Source organism: Salvelinus namaycush, chromosome 22, assembly GCF_016432855.1.
Source record: "Salvelinus namaycush isolate Seneca chromosome 22, SaNama_1.0, whole genome shotgun sequence".
Lineage (NCBI taxonomy): Eukaryota > Metazoa > Chordata > Actinopteri > Salmoniformes > Salmonidae > Salvelinus > Salvelinus namaycush.
The window spans coordinates 16,968,569-16,989,555 of record NC_052328.1 but is presented as its reverse complement, the minus strand read 5'-3'; the positions used below and the strand labels follow the sequence as shown (position 1 = coordinate 16,989,555).

At 44.0% G+C, this 20,987-nt stretch overlaps 1 protein-coding gene across 1 annotated transcript in view; it reads right to left on the bottom strand.

Moving 5' to 3' along the window:
* ttc27 (tetratricopeptide repeat domain 27) overlaps positions 1 to 20,987 on the bottom strand; it is a 124,726-nt gene that overhangs the window by 80,556 nt on the left and 23,183 nt on the right. Inside the window, exons 6-7 of the mRNA XM_038960503.1 lie at positions 7,318 to 7,482; positions 7,047 to 7,189 (exon numbers count right to left, since the gene is read on the bottom strand). Coding sequence (XP_038816431.1) covers positions 7,047 to 7,189; positions 7,318 to 7,482 — 308 coding nt within the window. The remainder of the gene's footprint in view (positions 1 to 7,046; positions 7,190 to 7,317; positions 7,483 to 20,987) is intronic.

Genomic DNA, 20,987 nt, shown 5'->3' with positions numbered 1-20,987 from the left:
CCTGTAATGAGAGCATTAGTGGTCTGAGAAGCAGAGCCCGGGAGCAAGCAGGATCCCCACCACAGACAGGACGACGTAGGATCAGTCATTGTATGGAATGTCCAGTACTGTGTTAATTTCATCACCAAAATAGTGACAGAAATTAGTCAAACACTTCTTTCAGTGGCAATTGAAGAGACGATAACTGACTAAAAAGACCCAGGGGAAAAAAAATACAAATATTTTTCATTTGGGTTGAGGAAAATGAGACTAAATTACTCAAATCTGACTAGTAAGTCGACAATATAAGAGTTGAATGATTGAGATCTTTTCAGTATTATTTGCAATTTGGCGGCAACAAATCATTGATGCAAATAAGAAACATGAAGTGGGTACTCTCCCAGTGGTAAAAGCTCCCGGTTGAAAAGAGGGCCATGTTTGGAGCCACTTTACTTAGTGTAGACCGATTGCAACATTTCCATGGGAAATTACCTCAAGAGACATCTGTAAGTGCATCATCCCAATATATAGGTAGGCTAATAACAGATTGATAATGCTAGCAAGTAGTTTGCTACAACCTATCAGACCACTACTTATAACACTTTATATTATAACTTTGATTACAATATACAGCGCATGACCAAAAGAATGTGAACACCTACTCGTCAAAAATCTTGTTCCAAAATCAAGGGCATTAATATGGTGTTGGCCACCCCTTTGCTGCTATAACAGCCTCCACTCTTCTGGGAAGGCTTTCCACTATATGTTGGAACATTGCTGCGTGGAATTGCTTCATTCAGCCACAAGGACATTAGTGAGGTTGGGCACTGATGTTGTGCGATCCCACACTGATCTCGACAAACCATTACTATATGGACCTCGCTTTGTGCACAGGGGCATTGTCATGCTGAAACAGGAAAGGGCCTTCCCCAAACTGTTGCCGCAAAGTTGGAAGCACAGAATCATCTAGAATGCCATTGTATATTGTAGCGGTAAGATTCCCTTTACGGTTCGATCCCAGGCTGTTGCGAAGCCGGCCGCGACCTGGAGACCCATGAGGCGACGCACAGTTGGCCCAGCGTCATCCGGGTTAGGGGAGGGTTTGGCCGGCTGGGATGTCCTTGTCCCACTGCGCTCCACCTACTCCTCTAGCGACTCCTGTGGCGAGCCGGGTTTAATTTTATTTATCTATTATTGAGCTCAAAAGCAACTATATTAAGACAAAAGATATTTGACACGGCTTTAAGATTCATGAGTCTTCGGATTAGGTTGCTTTATTATGAATGCCTGCTTGGACACGTTAGATGAAACAACGTATTTATTGAATAGCCCACCATCTCAGTAGTCTATTACACTGTCGAAAGCACTGAATGACTTCATAAGATGAATGACCAATTATATTGTGTGATGCTGTGGGAGAAAAAAAAAATGTGCGGCCAAATCGTGGGCTGGTGACACCAACTCAAAAAGTTGGTGGCACTGTGGAAAATGTAAGTCTGGAGCCCTGTCAAAGGGTTTAATGTTTTTTTATCTGCTGCAGAGTAATGTGTTCTGCCAATTTGCCTGTTGGGAAGAGAATCATGCGATAGGATGTTATGCAGATAAATACGTTGGTAGGACAACGCTATGTACAGTTGAAGTCAGAAGTTTACATACACAAGTGGCCCACTGTTTGTCATTTTGACAGTAGATATTCAAGAGGACAATGAGTGAAGCCTCCACTTGAGAGTGGAGGTCAGCCATCTTGACATACACACTTGACACACGCCAACTTACACACACACACCACTGGCAACAGGACCAGAGGGGCCGGTGGAGTCTGATTTAGTATAGGTACAAGCAGAACCCCAGCAGGATAGAAAAATGCAGATAGGATGAAATACGAGGGAAACCAAGACGGATCACAAGTTGAATACAGACCGGTCAGAGGGGATAAACAAAATAAAATAACAGCCCCCTCTGCTTTCTCTCACCCTTCATTCCATCTGGAAAGTCTGCATGTTTCTGAGTGTGTCTGTGTGTGTGACATTCAGCAAACACCCTCCTTCACCTTTGTCCTTTGACATTGTTGGGTAGGGTTCAGCCCAAACCAGGGTCTCCAACACCCACCACGGGGCCCCTTGTGCTTGTGGAGGCCCTTTCCACTTGCCATACTTTTTAGTGTGTATATATAAGTGTGTGTGTGTGTGTGTGTGTGTGTGTGTGTGAACCCACTACGCCATGGGCCTCTAATAGGCACTTCATCATGGGGGGAGTGACACGGTTTGGGCCCAGGGTGAGAGTTAAACAGCTGGGCGCTGTCTGCCTCACCTCTGCTCTCCACTGCTGTGTGGCTCTACTGACTGGATATTTGATTGTTCTAGCAGGGAGAGACGGGGCTGAGATGATGACAGAGTCAGATGGATTAGATAGACAGCAGAAGATAGCTTAGCCCCTGAAGTGTCAGCAGGTGACTGGCCCACATGCTTGGCTTGGAGAACGTCCCTGGACAGGAGTGTCAGATCATCGCGTGATGCTGCTGGATCATAAAACCACCATGTCCATGACAGAGCTGCCTGCTTTCTCTAATCTTCAAATCAATCTACTGGGCTCAGATGCTTCATCCTTGTGGACAGGTTAAAGGGTTCATGGTAAAAAAAAATAGCTCAGGTCAGGGTAATACAGGGCAATAGTTATTCAATCAGCACTACATTCTAAGTAATAACCTCCATGCTGTACATCTCAGCAGCAAAAATCTATTGAAAACAAAAATCAATATCGTTCATCAAAAAAAAAAATCTGCACTTCACGCGCTGCAGTTCGGGGCCCATTCAAAATGAGTATGGATTCAAGGATGAAGCCTAGACTGTACAGCACACTCCACTGGCTTCCAGTCGAAGCTTGCATCATCTTCAAGACCCTGGTGCTTGCCTACCGAGCAGCAAGGGGTTACTGCCCCTCCTTACCTTCAGGCTATTGTCAAACACTACATCTCAGAGCACTCCGTTCCACCAACTTTGGTCTCTTGCTCTCCCTCCCCTACGGGAGGGCAGCTCCCGCACAACCCAGTCAAAGCTCTCCTCTGTCCTGGCATCCCAATGGTGGAACAAGCTTCACCCTAAAGTCAGGACAGGAGAATCGCTGCCCATCTTCCAAAAACATTTAAAGAGCATCTTAAATACCTCGCCGCCATTGGACTCGGGAGCAGTGGCAACGCTTCACCATCTCGACGGACGAATCTGGGTTTGGCGGATGCCAGGTGAACGCTACCTGTCAGTATGACAATGCCCCCGTGCACAAAGCAAGGTCCATACAGAAATGGTTTGTCGAAATCGGCGAGGAAGAACTTGACTGGCCTGCACAGAGCCCTGACCTCAACCCCATCGAACACTTTTGTGATGAATTGGAACGCCGACTGCAAGCCAGGCCTCACTAATGCTAGTGGCTGAATGGGGATTCTATTGCAATGTTCCAACATCTAGTGGAAAGCCTTCCCAGGAGAGTGGAGGCTGTTATAGCAGCAAAGGGGGGAACAACTCCATATTAATGCCCATGATTTTGGAATGAGATGTTCGATAAGCAGGTGTCCACACACTTTTGGTCATGTACTGTATCTTAAGATGAACTCACTAATTGTAAACTGCTCTGGATAAGAGTGTCTGCTAAATTACTAAAATCTCAAATGTACAGTATAGCGATAGAATGCCTACCCGGATCACATATCTGTGTAACCATACTATGTAGCTTCACAATTCATCTAATTTAGAACAGAGAACTTGAGAGCAAATCTGTGGCGAGAGGAGTCTCCTCAGATCATGAAGCCTGGGGTTGAGGTGCATTGCAGTGGTGAGCAGAGTGGATATGGAGGATCAGGTAGGGGTAAGTGTGTGTGTGTGAGACCGAGAGAGTCAGTGGGTCTGGGGTCTGATTCATGCAGAGCTGACAGGCGCGCACAGTGCAACTTGTTTCCACTCTCTCGGGGTCCTTTGGGTACGTGGCTCTTTCCTGCACGGACAGCCGCTCCACGGGCGTGCTGGCCAATCACCTAGCATCCTGTCGTCACTAGAGCCCGACCGATAAACAGGTTGACTGATATCAGCAGATACTAGCCTTGCACAGAAATATTTGTTATTATATCCAGTACATAGAATAAACAAATATGTTTGCTCATTTGCAGTAATTTTTTGATTTGTTCAACAAGCTGCTCATTGAACATCATTCAGACCGTAAGTCACGACGTGAGAGAGTAGGCATGGCGGTTTGACGCCGAGTAGCTTGCCACAGCCAGCGACAGCGTATTTCAATAAGTAAATAATAAAGTACACTTCACCAAGCCAGCAGCCCTGTACTAATCACATGCTTACTTAACATTAGCTGGCTAGCCAGTAAGGTAGTTAGCCTAGCTAGCAAGCAAACTGTGTTTCTTATGTGCCGACACTGGACTGGCGCCAAAGTGAACTCATCCTCCATAAAAAAATAACACCGTTACTGTCTGGGCCTATTATGTTAGTGGGCTTATTTGTTTTTTTCCCAAAATACACAATCTGCAAAAAGAAAGACAGTTGGTGTAGATCTATGATTCAGACCATGTGTTTGCATTCATGAGAAAACATTTTCGTAATTAACAGCTAGCGTGTATTTGCCGGAACAATCTTTCATTGCGGGGTTGCCATAAAGTGTTTCTTTACATGACATTTGATTGTTTTAAAGCACTGTAGGCAATCTACTCAATACAAATGCGGATGCTGACATCTAGTAGTGACATTACAAACTGCATGTTACTGCATTTCACTGCATAGTTTGAACTTGAACAGCGGAGTTGCAGATATACTTTGAGACAGTTTAATTCATTCAGTCCTTGTTTATTAGTGTTCTTGTAGCGCTTCAGCACAAAACCTAATGCATTCTTCTAGAAAAATAATTAAGTTGTACCTAACATGGAAAACTGAACAAGTGTTTTGTATTTAGAGGATATGATTACTTTTTGGTGGTCATCACATAACCACAAATAAAATAATGTAATTTTACATATTTAGTTAAGAAATCATAATTTAGTGCATCTGTTAATCTTCAGGGAGAACAATGTGTAAAAATAAATAATACATTCCAACTCTTTATAAAAAAAAATAAAAAATAAAAAAAAAAATACATTTGACCGCAGGGATGGAAACTACAGTCAATTTTGCTGCCAACAAAACTGACCGTCATTAACCGGTCAACAAACAGTAAAAAAAAAAAAAAAAATTGAAACAGTAAAATGACGTGACCAACTGAAAATACTATCAGAAGTCTGTATATAATGACGAGATGCTTATTTTCCGCCCTAACAACGGGAGTCGTCCCAAGGCGAGAAGGCAGGCGACAAGCTTAGGCCCTGAATAAGCCCATAGTAAAGCATTGTACAGATTTTGCCGAGTGAAACATCTCGCTTCTTCCTCTGATACCATGCATGCATACAAGGACCAGACATTTTTCATTAAGAACTTAATGGAAACATGCAACAATAGCAAGCCTATCGTCTTACAGTCAAAAGACCGTAGCCTATTATTAAACATGCAACTCCAGTAATTTTCAAACATTTGCCAAAATGCAATTTGCGGAAAACACAGTCCTAAACAGCGCACCTCATGCGAGCAGTTCCATATGTGACAGATGAAAATCTCCATCAGAAACTTAGAAAGAGGGGGAATATAATAGCAGCTACAATAATAGGTTGCTAATATGACTAGGATTGTCACTTTGGCCTATGGACAATGAAAGATAGTTGATATGAAAACCAATGGAACAATGGCATGAGGAAGTCTTTATAAAATAATTGCCTCCACGTTCCTACGGATGGATTTTCGCATGGCTACTTTGAAGCCAGGTAAAACATGCCTCATGATTTGAAGTAAAGTAAAACGTTCAGGTTTCAAACAATTATATCGCTTCAATCTCCCATTACAAAGTGGTGGGTGACACGCTGATAGTCAACCGTAGGCAGGCTATAGCCTACGCATCCGAGTGGCGAATGGGAGGCGTGCTTTACGAGTTGAGATTGGGGGAAAAATAGCTCCTTTTTAATCGTGGCAACCAACGTTTGTAACAAGATTGCATTTAGAATTTTCATTTCTTGCTCAGTGACTAGGCTTACAAAAGCAGATTTCACTCCAGTAACCTACAGGCTTCATGAGGAGCCCCTCTCGAGCTGTCTGACAGGTGGTAGGCCATTCTGCTCCTCAAACTAGGCTCTGTACACACTGGCTAATTTAATTCCACCAAATGATGCAAATTAACCTATAGACCGATAAGCATAAACGGTCAAATGTATTTTCGGCAGCTAACCGATTAACATCCCTAATCGGCAGATATATCTGTAAATCACTGCCTTTCGCCTAACTAAAAATCGGTAAGAGACCCAAAAATCCTATATCGTTGGGCTCTAATCGTCACCCTTCATTCAGTGACATCATAGCACTGTACCCATGTTCAGTGAGCCACAAAACGGAGGGAATCGCAACATATCCCAGTTCTGTACTGCACACCCCATCCATGGGATATGCATAAATCAGTAAAATGGTAGAAACCTAAGGGTAGTACTAATGGTAACTGGACCATTCTCAGTGCTGTGAGTCTGAGGGCAAGGTCATTATCCAATGAAGGGAAAGTAATGTGGTTGCTGGTAACATGCCATAAAAGAATATTAAAAACTTTCAAAACAAAACAGAGGTATCTAGGGATCTGACTTGAGTGGCTTGAGGAATGGGTCTCCTGAAAATAGCCCACAAAAAACCTGTCCTCCCTCTCCGCCAAGCCAAAGGCAAGCTCGGCATGGACACTGGCTACGCCTGACCTGACAAATGAGGCCGAACAGCCGTTCTAGAATGCAATAAACCTACCCCCCACCGACTTCTCACTGTAGAAAGACAGAGAATGGGAATTCTCCCTGCAGTCACTTTCGTCCTGATTTTCCAAGGCCTCCATCACTACAGAATATCACATCAGTTATTGAGGGGTGGAGATCCCCCTCTGCTGTTGACACTGAGTATCACACTGGATTTGCCACCCAAAGTGAGAGAGGGTGAAGGTGAAAGGTGTAGAGTGCTTACCTTGGGCAGGCTGGCCAGTGGGGTGGGGGAGAGGGTCAGCTCACTGTCTGGCTCAGGGGCTGGGATGTCTTCCTTACGCTTGACATCCAGGATCAGCTGGGCAAGGAAGTTCTGCTGGAAACGAGTCCGTTTGCCCAGAGCACCTGCATGAAGCGAAGACCTCATCCAATTACCATGTTACACATACACTTCCCTGACCAAAACTGTAGGCCTTCTAAAACAGTCAAGCTGTTACTGTATGTTGAGACCGGTCCAAGCCTACTGTACCTACCTATCATGTTCATATCTAGGCCAGAGAGTTCCTTGGCCCGTTGAAAGTGCTCCTTGGCTGGGTTGTACTCATAGTAGGTCAGAGACGTGTAGCCACATTCCAGGTGGAACTGGATGGACAGGTTCCGGAGGGTTCCCTCAGAGAACAGAGACTCATACTTCATTACTGCAAAGAAGATGAGGTAAAAGGATGAGAAGATGACCTATTTCAGTTAAACGTAGAATCATTTGCATAGATTTAATAAGCTATTATCAGTTAAGAGTAAAAATAAATAAATACAAATAAGTTTTTCACATCTTTCAAGTTCTCAAAACCTACCACCCCCCATTGTATTTTAGCACCAAAAGATGGCACATCTCATCTACTCCTAAAACTCCATTGAAGACCATCCAGAGGTCAATAAGAGCTCAGTGCACCTGCAGACCATTACCATGAGGCCATTGGTCGGCAACACAGAGCGAGAGAGACCTTGAGGAGACACATTAAAAGAGACAAATGGACAGCGGAGGAGAGAAAAGGTGTTTTGGCTTCGTCCTATCAGTTTAGTCTCGTTCAAGGCCGTGCGCAGTGTGGAAATTATCCCTGGCTCCTAATGTGTATAATTCATGACGCCACGTACCCTCGCGTTCCCCCATTCAACATTTATGAGGCAGCCCGGGCCCATGCCAGAGAGATTTACTCTGCGCCTTGTGTGTCACCTTCACTGCAGCTATTTCACACCGGGAAATGAGCTTCCTGGGCTGTTGTGACATGTGCAACGGGAGGGGGCACTTTTGTAAGGATAAAATAACACCACAACAGCCGTGTTGGGTTAGAGCTGCTACACCTTGACGGACGGTAGTTAAGACGATGACAAAGGAACAGAGGGGGATGAAAGAAAAGGTAAGTCCTTACCCAATTTCAAATTTGGATAGGAGAAAACGAACAGTGTGAAAAGATGTCGTGACCAATCCCTTTGCATTGCTAGGTTGCCAGGGAGCATGGGATCTGCTCTGAAACAAACATCCTTGACAGAGCACAATATTCGGATCAGGTAATACTGTACCTCCCCACCCATTTCACTCAAAACGTTTTCTATTTCATACCTACTGATCACGACCCTTGCTGCATGACATCGCAAGCAACCACATACCATTAGCACGGGCCAACACAGGACAAATGAGCATATACCTTTACGGGTTTACTGCTAATCCTTTTATTAGGTGTCTGTTATTTGGGCATTGTTAGAATAAACACTGACTGATTTATTAATTCTCAGGAAATGTTATTGTAGGGTGAAAGAGGCCAAAAAGAGACCACAATAACAGTCAGTGTTGAAATAATGTACATTATTGTATCCGATCCTCAGTGTCAACTCAAAACCAACAGCAAAGCGTATGAGAGAAAGAAAACGGATTGTAAAAATCCCCTTTCCAATCTGCATGCCTTTCACACCTCAGAGCTCACAGAGCAGTAAAAGGGATTGTGTGGTCTTTCACTGGCTGTACCTCTGGAATTTGGATTGGCTGTTTGTTTCATAGCCTCTAGAGCCACGCCACCCTTCATACTCACCCGACACACACACACACAACCCCCCACAACAACAAAAAAGTGAACTCACGTTTAAAGCAGAGGTCAACTATAATTAAGCAGAACAATCTTAAACCGTGGTCTGCTACTACTGACCTAGTGGCAGGTCTAAACAATAGGATAAACCAATGGGCAAACAAGTGGACTTAATGAGCTCAAACCACCCTGAAACGAAGGGAAGGTGAAACAGAAAATGGTGTTTCAAGGGGAATTCCCTTCCGTCTCAGTCCCACTATTTCTTAAATTTGATATGCTGCCCTTCAGTCCCTTGACCTTTTGGCCCTGATGGAGACATGGATCACCCCAGAGAACACTGCTACTCCAGCTGCTCTTTCCTCATCTGACTACGTTTCCTCTCATAGTCAAAGAGCATCAGGCCGTCGCGGTGGTGGCACAGGGCTACTCATTTCTCCTAACTGGAGATTCTCTCACTTGTCCATCTGCTCATTGAATTCCATGCCGTCAATGTCACTTGTACGCTCAAGCTTAATATTGTTGTCATCTATCGCCCACCAGGTGCCCTTGGAGAGTTACTCAATAAGCTTGACTCCTTGATACACTCGACTCATATCTCATACGTTGGTCCACCACCTCATGCTCAACCTCGACAACACGAAGCTGCTCTTCCTCTCGTGGAAGGCCTACCCGCTAAAAAAACCTCTCCGTCACAGTTGACAACTCCACAATGTCGCCCTCCAAGTGTGCAAAGAACCTTGGTGTGACCCTGGACAACACCCTGTTGTTCTCTGCAAACATCAAAGCAGTGACTCGATCCTGCAGGTTCATGCTCCACAACATCCGTAGAGCATGACCCTACCTCACACAGGAAGCGGCAAAGGTCCTAAACCAGGCACTCGCCATGTCCCATCTGGACTACTGCAACTAGCTGTTGGCTGGGCTCCCCGCTTGTGCCATCCTGCAGCCCGTCTGGTTTCAACCTTCCCATGTTCTCCCATGTCACCCCGTTCCTCCGCACACTCCTGACTTCCAGTCGAAGCACGCATCCACTACAAGATCATGGTGCTTACCTACGGAGCAGCAATGTGAACTGCCCCTCCCTTCAGGCTATGCTCAAACCCTACACCCCAACCCGAGGACTCCGTTCTGCTACCTCTGGTCTCTTGGCCCTCGCACCCCTACGGGAGGGCAGCTCCCGCTCAGCCCAGTTCAAGCTCTTCTCAGTCTTGGCACCACACTGGTGGAAACAGCTTTCCCCTGAAGCTAGGACAGCAGAGTCCCTGCCCAAAAAGCCCTACCTCTTCAAAGAGTATCTTAAATAATCCCCCTCACCTAGACCCCCGAGAGAGAAAAAAAAAGAAAAAAAATCACTTACCAACAGAATTTATCCCCCCCCTTCCTAGCTTTGACTTTGCTGATAACTACTTTGAGGAAAAGTGTACTTACTATGCCTGTGATATGTGGTTGTCTCACCTACACTACATGACCAAAAGTGTGTGGACACCTGCTCATTTAACATCTCATTCCAAAACCATTAATATGGAGATGGTCCCCCATTTGCTGCTATCAGCCTTCACTCTTCTGGGAAGGTTTTCCACTAGATGTTGGAACATTGGAGCGGGGACTTGCTTCCATTCAGCCACAAGAGCATATGTGAGGTCAGGCTCAAGGTCGGCGTTCCAAATTTATCCCAAAGGTGTTCGATGGGGTTGAGGTTCTTCCACACAGAGTTATTCAAACCATTTCTGTATGGTGCACATGGCCATTGTGCACGTGGGCATTGCTGAAATAGGAAAGGTCCTTCCCCAAACTGTTGCCACAAAGCTGGAAGCACAGAATCATCTAGAATGTCATTGTATGCTGTAGCGTTAAGATTCCCCTTCACTGGAGCTGAGGGGCCTAGCCCGAACCATGAACAGCCCCAGATTATTATTCCTCCTCCACCAAACTTCAAAGTTGGCACTGCATTCGGGCAGGTAGCGTAGACCTGGCATCCGCCAAACCCTGAATCGTCCGTCGGACTGCCAGATGAAGGCCTTGCGCATGGTGATCTTAGGCTTTTTGGCAAGCTGCTCAGCCATGGAAACCCATTTCATGAACCTCCCGACGAACAGTTCTTGTGCTGATGTTGCTTCTAGAGGCAGTTTGGAACTCGGTAGTGAGTGTTGCAACCGAGGACAGATGATTTTTACGCGCTACACGCTTCAGCACTCGGCGGTCCCATTCTGTGAGCTTGTGTGGCCTACCACTTCGCGGCTGAGCCATTGTTGCTCCTAGACGTTTCCACTTCACAATAACAGCACTTACAGTTGACCGGGCAGCTCTAGCTGGGCAGAAATTTGACGTACTGACTTGTTGGAAAGGTGCCATCCTATGACGGTGCCACGTTGAAAGTCACTGAGCTCTTCAGTACGGGTCATTCTACTGCCAATGTTTATCTATGGCGATTACATGGCTGTGTGCTCGATTTTATACACCTGTCTGCAACGGGTGTGGCTGAAATATCCATATCCACTCATTTGAAGAGGTGTCCACATAGCTACACTATATATACACAAAGGTATTTCAAGATGAATGCACTAACTAAGTCCCTCTGGATAAGAGTGTCTGCTAAATGACTGAAATGTCAGGTGTAGTAAGAGAGGAAAACTCTGTTGTGCACCCTGGCTAAACCAATTAATCAACGACATACTCCTTTATACATAAACAATAGATAATATGTCATGTGTTTCACCAGTGATTTGTTGCCCACCACTGCGGTGAAAGTGAGTGTGAAGGACAGAGCAGTCAATATACCCACCACAGAGGGCAAAAGGGAATAGCACAACCAAGCCAAGTGATTTCTTCACAGTTCACAGAACCACAACATTGGGGGCTTTGGGCACTCAATCTGTCAACAGCGGTAGGTGCAAAGCGCAGGAGAACCAGCACCTGTGTTTGTGTCACATGTTTTAGGTGTCAGGTCTTTTAGTCATGCTCAATCAACCATCACTTGGGAGAATACAGAGGACCTGGATTTTTATAAGATGCACTATGACCATTAGCAAACGTCTCAGTGAACAATTTTTTATAAAAATGTATGGTGAAAAGCCAAAATTCTTCCATGTTACTATAATTCACAATATGGCGGTACATAATTCCATTTGTGAGAGCAAATATTGTGATAGATTGCTTTCAGAATCTGACATCCCCTTATGTGAAAACCTCAGCAGAGCTGCTCACAGGCAAACATAACATTTCCCTAACATTAAAGCAATGTGTTTGGCAGCAGGACTGGCATCAGCAACTCCCTCCTGGGTGCAGTGGCCCAGCAGCAGTGACAGGTTGGCCGCGGCGCCTGGCGACCTCTCAAACTGGAGCAGATTTCAACCCTAGCTGTGTTGATGCATAGATCTGGCTGGGCCTCCTAAGGCGTCAGCGCAGCAGGTTTTTTCACACAACCCCGGCCACTGTGTTCATCTGCTGTTTTCCTTCTTTCCTTGATTGTGCCGGAACATTGAGCGCATATAGACAAGACGTTAGGACGGTGTCTTGTGTCAGACATGGAAAACAGACTATGACGGTCAAACTGACAGGATGTATCACACTGCCTGCGTATCCCTATACTCTGCTACTCACTACAAGAGCCAATGCTATATTCAGTACCCGTGCCTCTTCTCATCCACCATTATCATAACTCCATGCGGGAGAGGTGGGGGTTTGCTGCAGTGTGCCAACCTAAAAATGCTAGTACCATTCTCCTCAATACCCCTGCCCTAGGCTCTCTAGGGCTACCTCCCATTGTTGAGGAAATTAGGGCTTTCGCTGCACTGCTCACAATAGCCATTGAGGGGGCGGGCTGCCTGGCACCAGTACCAATGTTTAGATGCCCCACTCCCACCAGCATGCCCTGGTGCCTCAGCCCACACAGAGCCCTCGGTGGAGGCTGTGGCAGGGCTGATCCATCTTGCTGGCGTCTCTCCTAGGTTCTGATTAGATCAGAGCCAGACTGGAGTTCCACAGGCAGGCTGACTGACTTCATCCTTCAGGTGGGGGGGAGAGCGACTTCAACGCAGCTGATGTTTCCCTCCTCCGCCTACCCAATTACCTCACTCCCTCCCTTCCATGTCCCTGTCAGTATGAGTCATACAGCGGCGGTCAGGCTTCTCAGTAGTCAAACAGGAGTTTTCATGCAAATGCAGGTCCTAATACAGAGGGAAACACAGAGGTCATATATGGATACTGTAGATACAGGTATAATCCTCAACCCAAACCAGCTCTGTAGAATGCGGCCACCAACTGGCTTGGATTTACAGCGGTGTAGCTACCAAAGTTGAAAGGTAATAATGGATCATGCTGATATAACCATGCAGTGCATATCTGCATGTGCCTCTCTGCCTGTGATTCAGAGGTGTGACAGCTCAGAGTTCCATCTGTAGCAGGGATTGAATATGTTCCATTTGTCGCTCCATTTGCATTCCTCAACTTGTTTGTCTACCCCCTCTTCATTTCTACTCTTCCCGCCATCTTTCCCTATCTCCGCCCAGTTAAAGTGTTGAGCGGGAGGACAGATGCCATGGCTCCTCTTCCAGGACTAAGGATGGGGCTTGTCGCCGCCTCTCCCAAGAGCAGGCAAACTAGGTGAACCACTTTCCCAGATGCCCCCTTAAAGCTAGACGAATGTCTCTCCCTGTTGCCCCAGGTGGAAAACCCAGCACCTCCAACCACACTTAACAAATCACACAGATTCCACTCAACACAGAGGCCCTCGGTCCCTGCAGCTAGAAAAAATAAGAAATTGTCAGTCTAAGTCCTCAAAATAGGCAAGTTCCAAAACATAGGCTATAATGAAATTACCCTGTGCCCTTCAACATCATTCGTTATTAAGTTACATTTAGGGAATACTATCATTTCAAAGGTCAAGTAGGCCTATTACTTAATTGATGTGAATAGACCAATGTGTACTATATCAGGATAAATGAAGAACAGGTGTGTTTTCTACATTGAACAAATTATCAGTTCGTCAATTTAATAAACATTTGACATTTGCATTTTGGAAATAATATAGAGACCATTACTAAAGCCCCTAGGACTTAAAACTTCTTCCACGGGACGGTTGAGCTAACGTAGGCTAATGCGATTAGCTTGAGGTTGTAAGTAACAAGAAAACTTCCTAGGACCAAGACATATCTGATATTGGCAGAAATCTTAAATTCTTGTTATCTAACTGCACTGTCCAACTTAGTGGGTTTTACAGTGAAAGAATACCATACTATTGTGTGAGGAGAGTGCACAGTTTTGAACATAAAGTTATTAATAAACAAATAAGGCACATTTGGGCAGTCTTGATACAACATTTTGAAAAGAAATTCAATGGTCCATTGAATCAGTTTAAAACTTTGCACGTACACTGCTGCCATCTAGTGGCCAAAATCTAAATTGCACCTGGGCTGGAATAATACATTATGGCCTCTCTCTTGCATTTCAAAGACGGTACAAAAAAAATACAAAAGAACGGTTGGCTTTTTCTTTGTGTTATCTTTTACCAGTTCTATTGTGTTAAATACTCCTACATTCCTTTCACATTTCCACAAACTTCAGTGTTTCCTTTCAAATGGTACCAATAATATGCATATCCTTTTCAGTACTGAGCTACAGGCATATAGATTTGGGTATGTCATTAGGCGAAAATTGAAAAAAAGGGGCGGGTCCTTAGGATGTTTTAAAGGAAAGATTCACCCATTTTGCATATGATGCTAAACTCATCATACCGGCTGTATATCAGCCTGCATGATCAGCAATAGCTCAGATACACATTACATTAGCCTGGGAATAGAACATCGCTCAGAGATGAACAAAAACGATATAACATTCAAAATATAACATTCAAAATAGGTCAATCTTTCCTTTAAGTGAACTCTTGAAAATAGATAAGTGGAGCACATTAACTTCACACTTACCCCTCACGTTCATGGGTGTAATCATTACTCATTCTGTTTTGCAATGAAAAATTAAGAGTTTATTGGACAGATTCAGGTAGGTCCCTCCATTTGCTGAACCTGTCCAATAGAAACACCAGTTTTCATTGCAAAACCGGAATGTTTTGCAACTGTTTGGAGTACTGATTACACCCATGGTATTCTCTGAAGTCAAGACTCCAAAAGGTCTATTCAGTAAAGTATATTTTAATCCTTTCTCAAAGAGCTCTCAATTCCTTCCTAAATCAGATTACTAATTCTGGGTTTCATAATTTTATGTTTGTATGGTTCCCTGCCTCTTGAACGATTAATAGACTACCTGTTCCTACACTGCAATTCAATGTGCAATTACAAACCCAATGTGCCAGACACAGCAGAGCGGGAGCCAGGGATAATCTAGCGGCAATTTCACCACCAACAGTCTGAAAACTCAGACACACTAAACAATCTTTGTTCAAGAGCCAATGAAGGCATCACATTGCAGAACTGTCTAAAAAGGAAAAACACCAGCAGCCTCCCTGTTACGGCCTTGGTTGGCAAATTTCCCAGTCAAACGGTTTCTTTCTGATTCCAAACTGAACTGGCTTCCAGTGGGGGAGAACAAAAAGGTTAGTGCTTTGTCGGCTGTCAGTTCGAGGAAGGGATGTCATCTTTAAGAGGGATATGAAGCGCAGAGAATGTGTCAATGCTGACATGAGCCCTGCTGCTTTGAAATGCTATTATATTTCTGTGGCCCAGCCAGCCACACTCCAAATCTCCCTAAAGTGATTAAGAGCAGTGAGAGATGGGGAGAGAATTAATAAATTGCTCATATTAGGGTTCTGGATCAAAAATGGAGCTAACGTGCTCTTTCTGTTGAAACAGCGCTTATTTCCCCCATGCTGATGAGGGAAATAACAGAATGGCAGAGTCTGTAGAAAAGTCAAATGTCTCAGCTCGGCATCAACGGTGGGTGCTCCCACAGCCTCAACCAATGAAAAACTCCAACATTATGGATCGAACTGACAGATCTCACTACCGACTTTCTCCACCATGGACTTGCTGGCTGTCGACATGGCCTTCTAAAGCAGGCATGCTTCGCAAACCTGTCACGTTCTCTAGGATGTCTCAAGGTAAAGTCAGCCATCAATATCATGATAATGATGTAGGTATTTGGTCATATCATAACTACATAATCTTTCAATAAAAATTGCTACTCAAGCAAAGCGTTACATGCATTGCATTATAACTAGGGCTGACCCCATTTAGTCAAATGGTCGATTGTTTGTCGTTAGGCTGTTGGTCGACCAAGATTTATTTCGTAGAGAAGCCGCAAAAATATATGCAGTACCAGTAAAAAGTTTGGACACCTACTCATTCAAGGGTTTCTCTTTGTTTTTAACATTTTCTACATTGTAAATACTGAAAACATCAAAACCATGAAATAACACATACGGAATTATGTAGTAACCAAAAATGGGTAAAACATAAAAACAATTAATATTTTAGATTCTGCAAAGTAGCCACCCTTTGCCTTAATGACAGCTTTGTGCACTTTTGGCATTCTCTCAACCAGCCTCAACTGGAATGCTTTTCCAACAGTCTTGAAGGAGTTCCCACATATGCTGGGCACTTGTTGGCTGCTTTTCCTTCACTCTGAGGGACTCATCCCAAACCATCTCAATTGGGTTAAAGTCGGGTTATTGTGGAGGCCAGGTCATCTGATGCAGCACTCCATCACTCTCCTTCTTGGTCAAATAGCCCTTACACAGCCTGGAGGTGTGTTGGGTCATTGTCCTGTTGAAAAACAAATGATATCCCATCTGGTTTGTGCTTAGTGGAACTGGCGTATCGCTGCAGAATGCTGTGGTAGCCATGCTGGTTAAGTGTGCCTTAAATTTTAAATAAATCACAGACAATGTCACTAGCAAGGCACCCCCACGCCATCACACCTCCTCCAAACTTCACGGTGGGAAACACATGCGGATATCATCCGTTCACCTACTCTGCGTCTCACAAAGACACGTCTGTCGGACCCAAAAATCTCAAATGTGGACTCATCAGATCAAAGGACAGATTTCCACCGGTCTAATGTCCATTGCTCGTGTTTCTTGGCCCAAGCAAGTCTCTTCTTATTATTGGTGTCCTTTAGCAGTTGTTTCTTCGCAGAAATTGAACTCTGAAGCATTTATTTAGGCTGCAATTTCTGAGGCTGGTAACTGTCATGAACTTTTCCTCTGCAGCAGAGGTAACTCTGGGTCTTCCTTTCCTGTGGCGGTCCTCATGAGAGCCAGTTTCATCATAGCGCTTGATGGTGTTTTCGACTGCACTTGAAGAAACTTTCAAAGTTCTTGAAATGTTCCGGATTGACTGACCTTCATGTCTTAAAGTAATGATGGACTGTCATTTCTCTTCGCTTATTTGAGCTGTTCTTGCCATAATATGGACTTGGTCTTTTACCAAATAGGGCTATTTTCTGTATACCACCCCTACCTTGTCACAACAACTCATTGGCATAAAGGAAAGAAATTCCACAAATTAACTTTCGACAAGGCACACCTGTAAATTTACATTTGTTAAACACTTTTTCGGTTACTACATGATTCCAAGTGTGTTATTTCATAGTTATGTCGTCACTATTATTCTACAATGTATAAAAAAGTAAAAATAAAGAAAAACCCTTGAATGAGTAGGTGTCCTAACTTTTGACTGATACTGTATATTATATCTATAATTTTTTTTATGCACACAAGACAACTGTCTAAATCACGCCTGTCTCAGTGAACTAATCCATTGCGGAGGCCGCGGAGAAGGCACACCAGTAGTAAATTCACCATTCTAATCTACAATGTTAGTTTGGTTAGGGTCATTTCTGTTAATGTATTCAATATATTATTATTACAGTCTTTTACTGTTCTCATTGTCAGAGCGGCCACGATGTTTGAGGACCGAACAACCTATGCTACGTTTGTAAGGAATGCGTTCTGGTTTATTTCAATCCATTTGATTTGTCAATTCATGAATTGTCTCGTTTGTAGCGCTGCAGTCAAAGTTGAGTAAGGACGCGCACCTGATTACGCATAGAAGTAGACCTAGGCTACCTGGCCTGCGCGCAAACGGCCTATAAATGTGCCAATTTGGAAAACTGATTGCATTTCTGATTGTCTTAACTCACCACCACTAATGAGCTTCTCAAAGATTTTTTCTTCACCTCAAACAGCAAGCAAACAAAGTCTGTTATAACATCCATTGAGAATGACAATAGTTCCTCAACGTATCTCATTTGAAAAATCTTTCCAGCTCTCTTTTGATTACCACTCACAGGGAGAGTAATAATAGGCCTACCTGATTACTTATTATAATTTGTGCAAATAGTCTACAGCGGTGTCTGTTTTGAGCTCACAGGCGCAGGAAACTTAGGGCCCTCACTGGCGCAGAATTGGACCAGCGTCGTCCGGGTTAGAGGAGGGTTTGGCTGGGGTAGGCTGTCATAGTAAAATACGATTTGTTCTTAACTGGCTTGCCTAGTTAAATGTTCAATAAACATACAATACAAATAGTTGGTAATGACAAGAAGCTAATTTTAGATTTTTTATTCACTACATGATAATGATTGAGATATGAAGACTTTATAAATAATTTATATGAAACTGTTCCACAAAAATGTGCATATGAAAATCATACCTGGCATGCAGATCGGTAGAAATGGCACTCCAAATGGAAAAGGTTGCGGACCTATGGTGTAGCCTATTACGGTCAACTTCAGGAGCTTAACGGTAGAATTTAAGAAGGCCAGCAGCAAGGGTGAGGGTTGGAAAACATGTTTCTTTTCTGGTTATCTTGATCTCTGGCTCCCTCGAGTCACTTGTGTGGCTTAATTATTTTAATTAAAAAGTGAGCTTAAAGCATTAGACAAGCTCATTAGCCTACATACAACATTCGGAAAGTATTCAGACCACTTGACTTTTTCCACATTTTGTTACGTTACAGCCTTATTTTAAAATGGATTAAATAGTTTTTCCCCCCATCAATCTACACACAACACCCCATAATGACAAAGAAAAACTGGTGTAGAAAATTTTGAAAATGTATTATAAATTTTAAAAAACTGAAATATCACATTTACGTAAGTATTCAGACCCTTTACTCAGTACTTTTTTGTAGCACCTTTGGTAGCGATTACAGCCTCGAGTCTCCTTGGGTATGACGCTACAAGCTTGGCACACCTGTGCTTGGAGAGTTTCTCCCATTCTTCTCTGCAAATCCTCTCAAGCGCTGTCAGGTTGGATGGGGAGCGTCGCTGCACAGATATTTTCAGGTCTCTCCAGAGATGTTTGATAGGGTTCAAGTCCGGGTTCTGGCTGGGCCGGCCATTCAGAGACTTGTCCCGAAATCACTCCTGTGTTGTCTTGGCTGTGTGCTTAGGGTCATTGTCCTGTTGGAAGGTGAATCTTCACCCCAGTCTGAGGTCCTGAGCGCTCTGGAGCAGGTTTTCATTTAGAAGCTCTCTGTACTTTGCTCCGTTCAGCTTTCCCTCGATCCTGACTAGTCACCCAGTCCCTGCCACTGAAAAACATCCCCACAGCATGATGCTGTCATCACCATGCTTCACACCAGAGAAACACATTTCTCATGGTCTGAGTCCTTTAGGTGCCTTTTGGCAAACTCCAACCTGGGCTGTCATGTGCCTTTTACTGTGGAGTGGCCACTCTACCATAAAGGCCTGATTGGCGAAGTGCTGCGGAGATGATTGTCCTTCAGGAAGGTTCTTCCATCTCCCCAGAGGAACTCTGGAGCTATCAGTGACCATCGGATTCCTGGTCATCTCCCTGACGAAGGCCCTTCTCCCCCGATTGCTCAGATCGGCTTGGCTGCCAGCTCTAGGAAGAGTCTTGATGGTTCTAAACTTATTCCATTTAAGAATGATGGAGGCCACTGTATTCTTGGGGACCTTCAATGCTGCAGACATTTTTTGGTACCCTTGCCTAGATCTGTGCCTCGACACAATCCTGTCTCGGAGCTCTACGGACAGTTCCTTCGAACTCATGGCTTGGTTTTTGCTCTGACATGCACTGTCAACTGTGGGACCTTATAGACAGGTGTGTGCCTTTCCAAATCATGGCCAATCAATTGAATTTGCCACAGGTGGACTCCAATCAAGTTTTAGAATGATTATCAATGGAAATAATTTAAAGTCTCATCACAAAGGGTCTGAATACGTAGGTAAATAGTAGATCTGTTTGTTTTTTTATAAATGTGAAAAAAAAAATACAAACCTTAATTTGCTTTGTCATTATGGGGTATTGTGTGTAGATTGATGAGGACATTTGTGTTACTTAATCCATTTTAGAATAAGGCTGTAATGTAACAAATTGTGGAAAAGGTCAGGGGGTATGAATACACTGTATAGTTTATTTTATATAAACACATAGGGTTTGTCTATATACGGACAAATACACCTTTTAACATTTAGACTAAGATTTTTTTTTGGGGGGGGGGGGCATCCCTAATTATAGCACTGCGTCAATCTAACCCAGATTGGTCACGGTAACAGCTTGCTATACGTCATCTGAGTATTATCTGAGGGGGATATTTTTAGGAGCTTCTTTGAACCATCACACTATTAATCAAGTTCTTAATGTACTCGTCTCCTGTCCTACACAACGGGTAGGCTATCTATTCTGGTAAGGCCTAATCAGGAGTCCTGTGTAGTAGTGGTCCAAAGATAATGGGAATAAAATGTGCTTACAGCTGAGTTTTCCTTAAGTGGACTCCTTTAACAGGCTGACTACACCGCTCGCACGTTGCAAAATAAATTTAGAACTCTGTTATTCAATTTTTGCACCCACACTGCTCGCACCCGCCAACGAGCGTCTGCGTCACCAAGGGCTAAAATAGAAGTCAGTTCTATTTCTGACGCAGATCGCGCTGCAAGTCCTGCCTCTCCCAACTCCTCATTGGTTTATAGAAGCAGGTACCCATGTGCCATCTCCTCATTGGTTATACCCACGTGGGTGACAAAGACGAACGCCGTCAGTGGCGGTAATGCACCTAAATTATGAATGTTTGCCAATCGCAATATAAAGTCAAGAGAAGAAATAACCTGTAAGGAGGAGAAATGACTAGAACCGGTTCGGTTGAACGTTTTATGTGTGGATTAATTGGCGGAGTAGAGGACCTTGTGCATTTCAGGTAAAATAACAACTC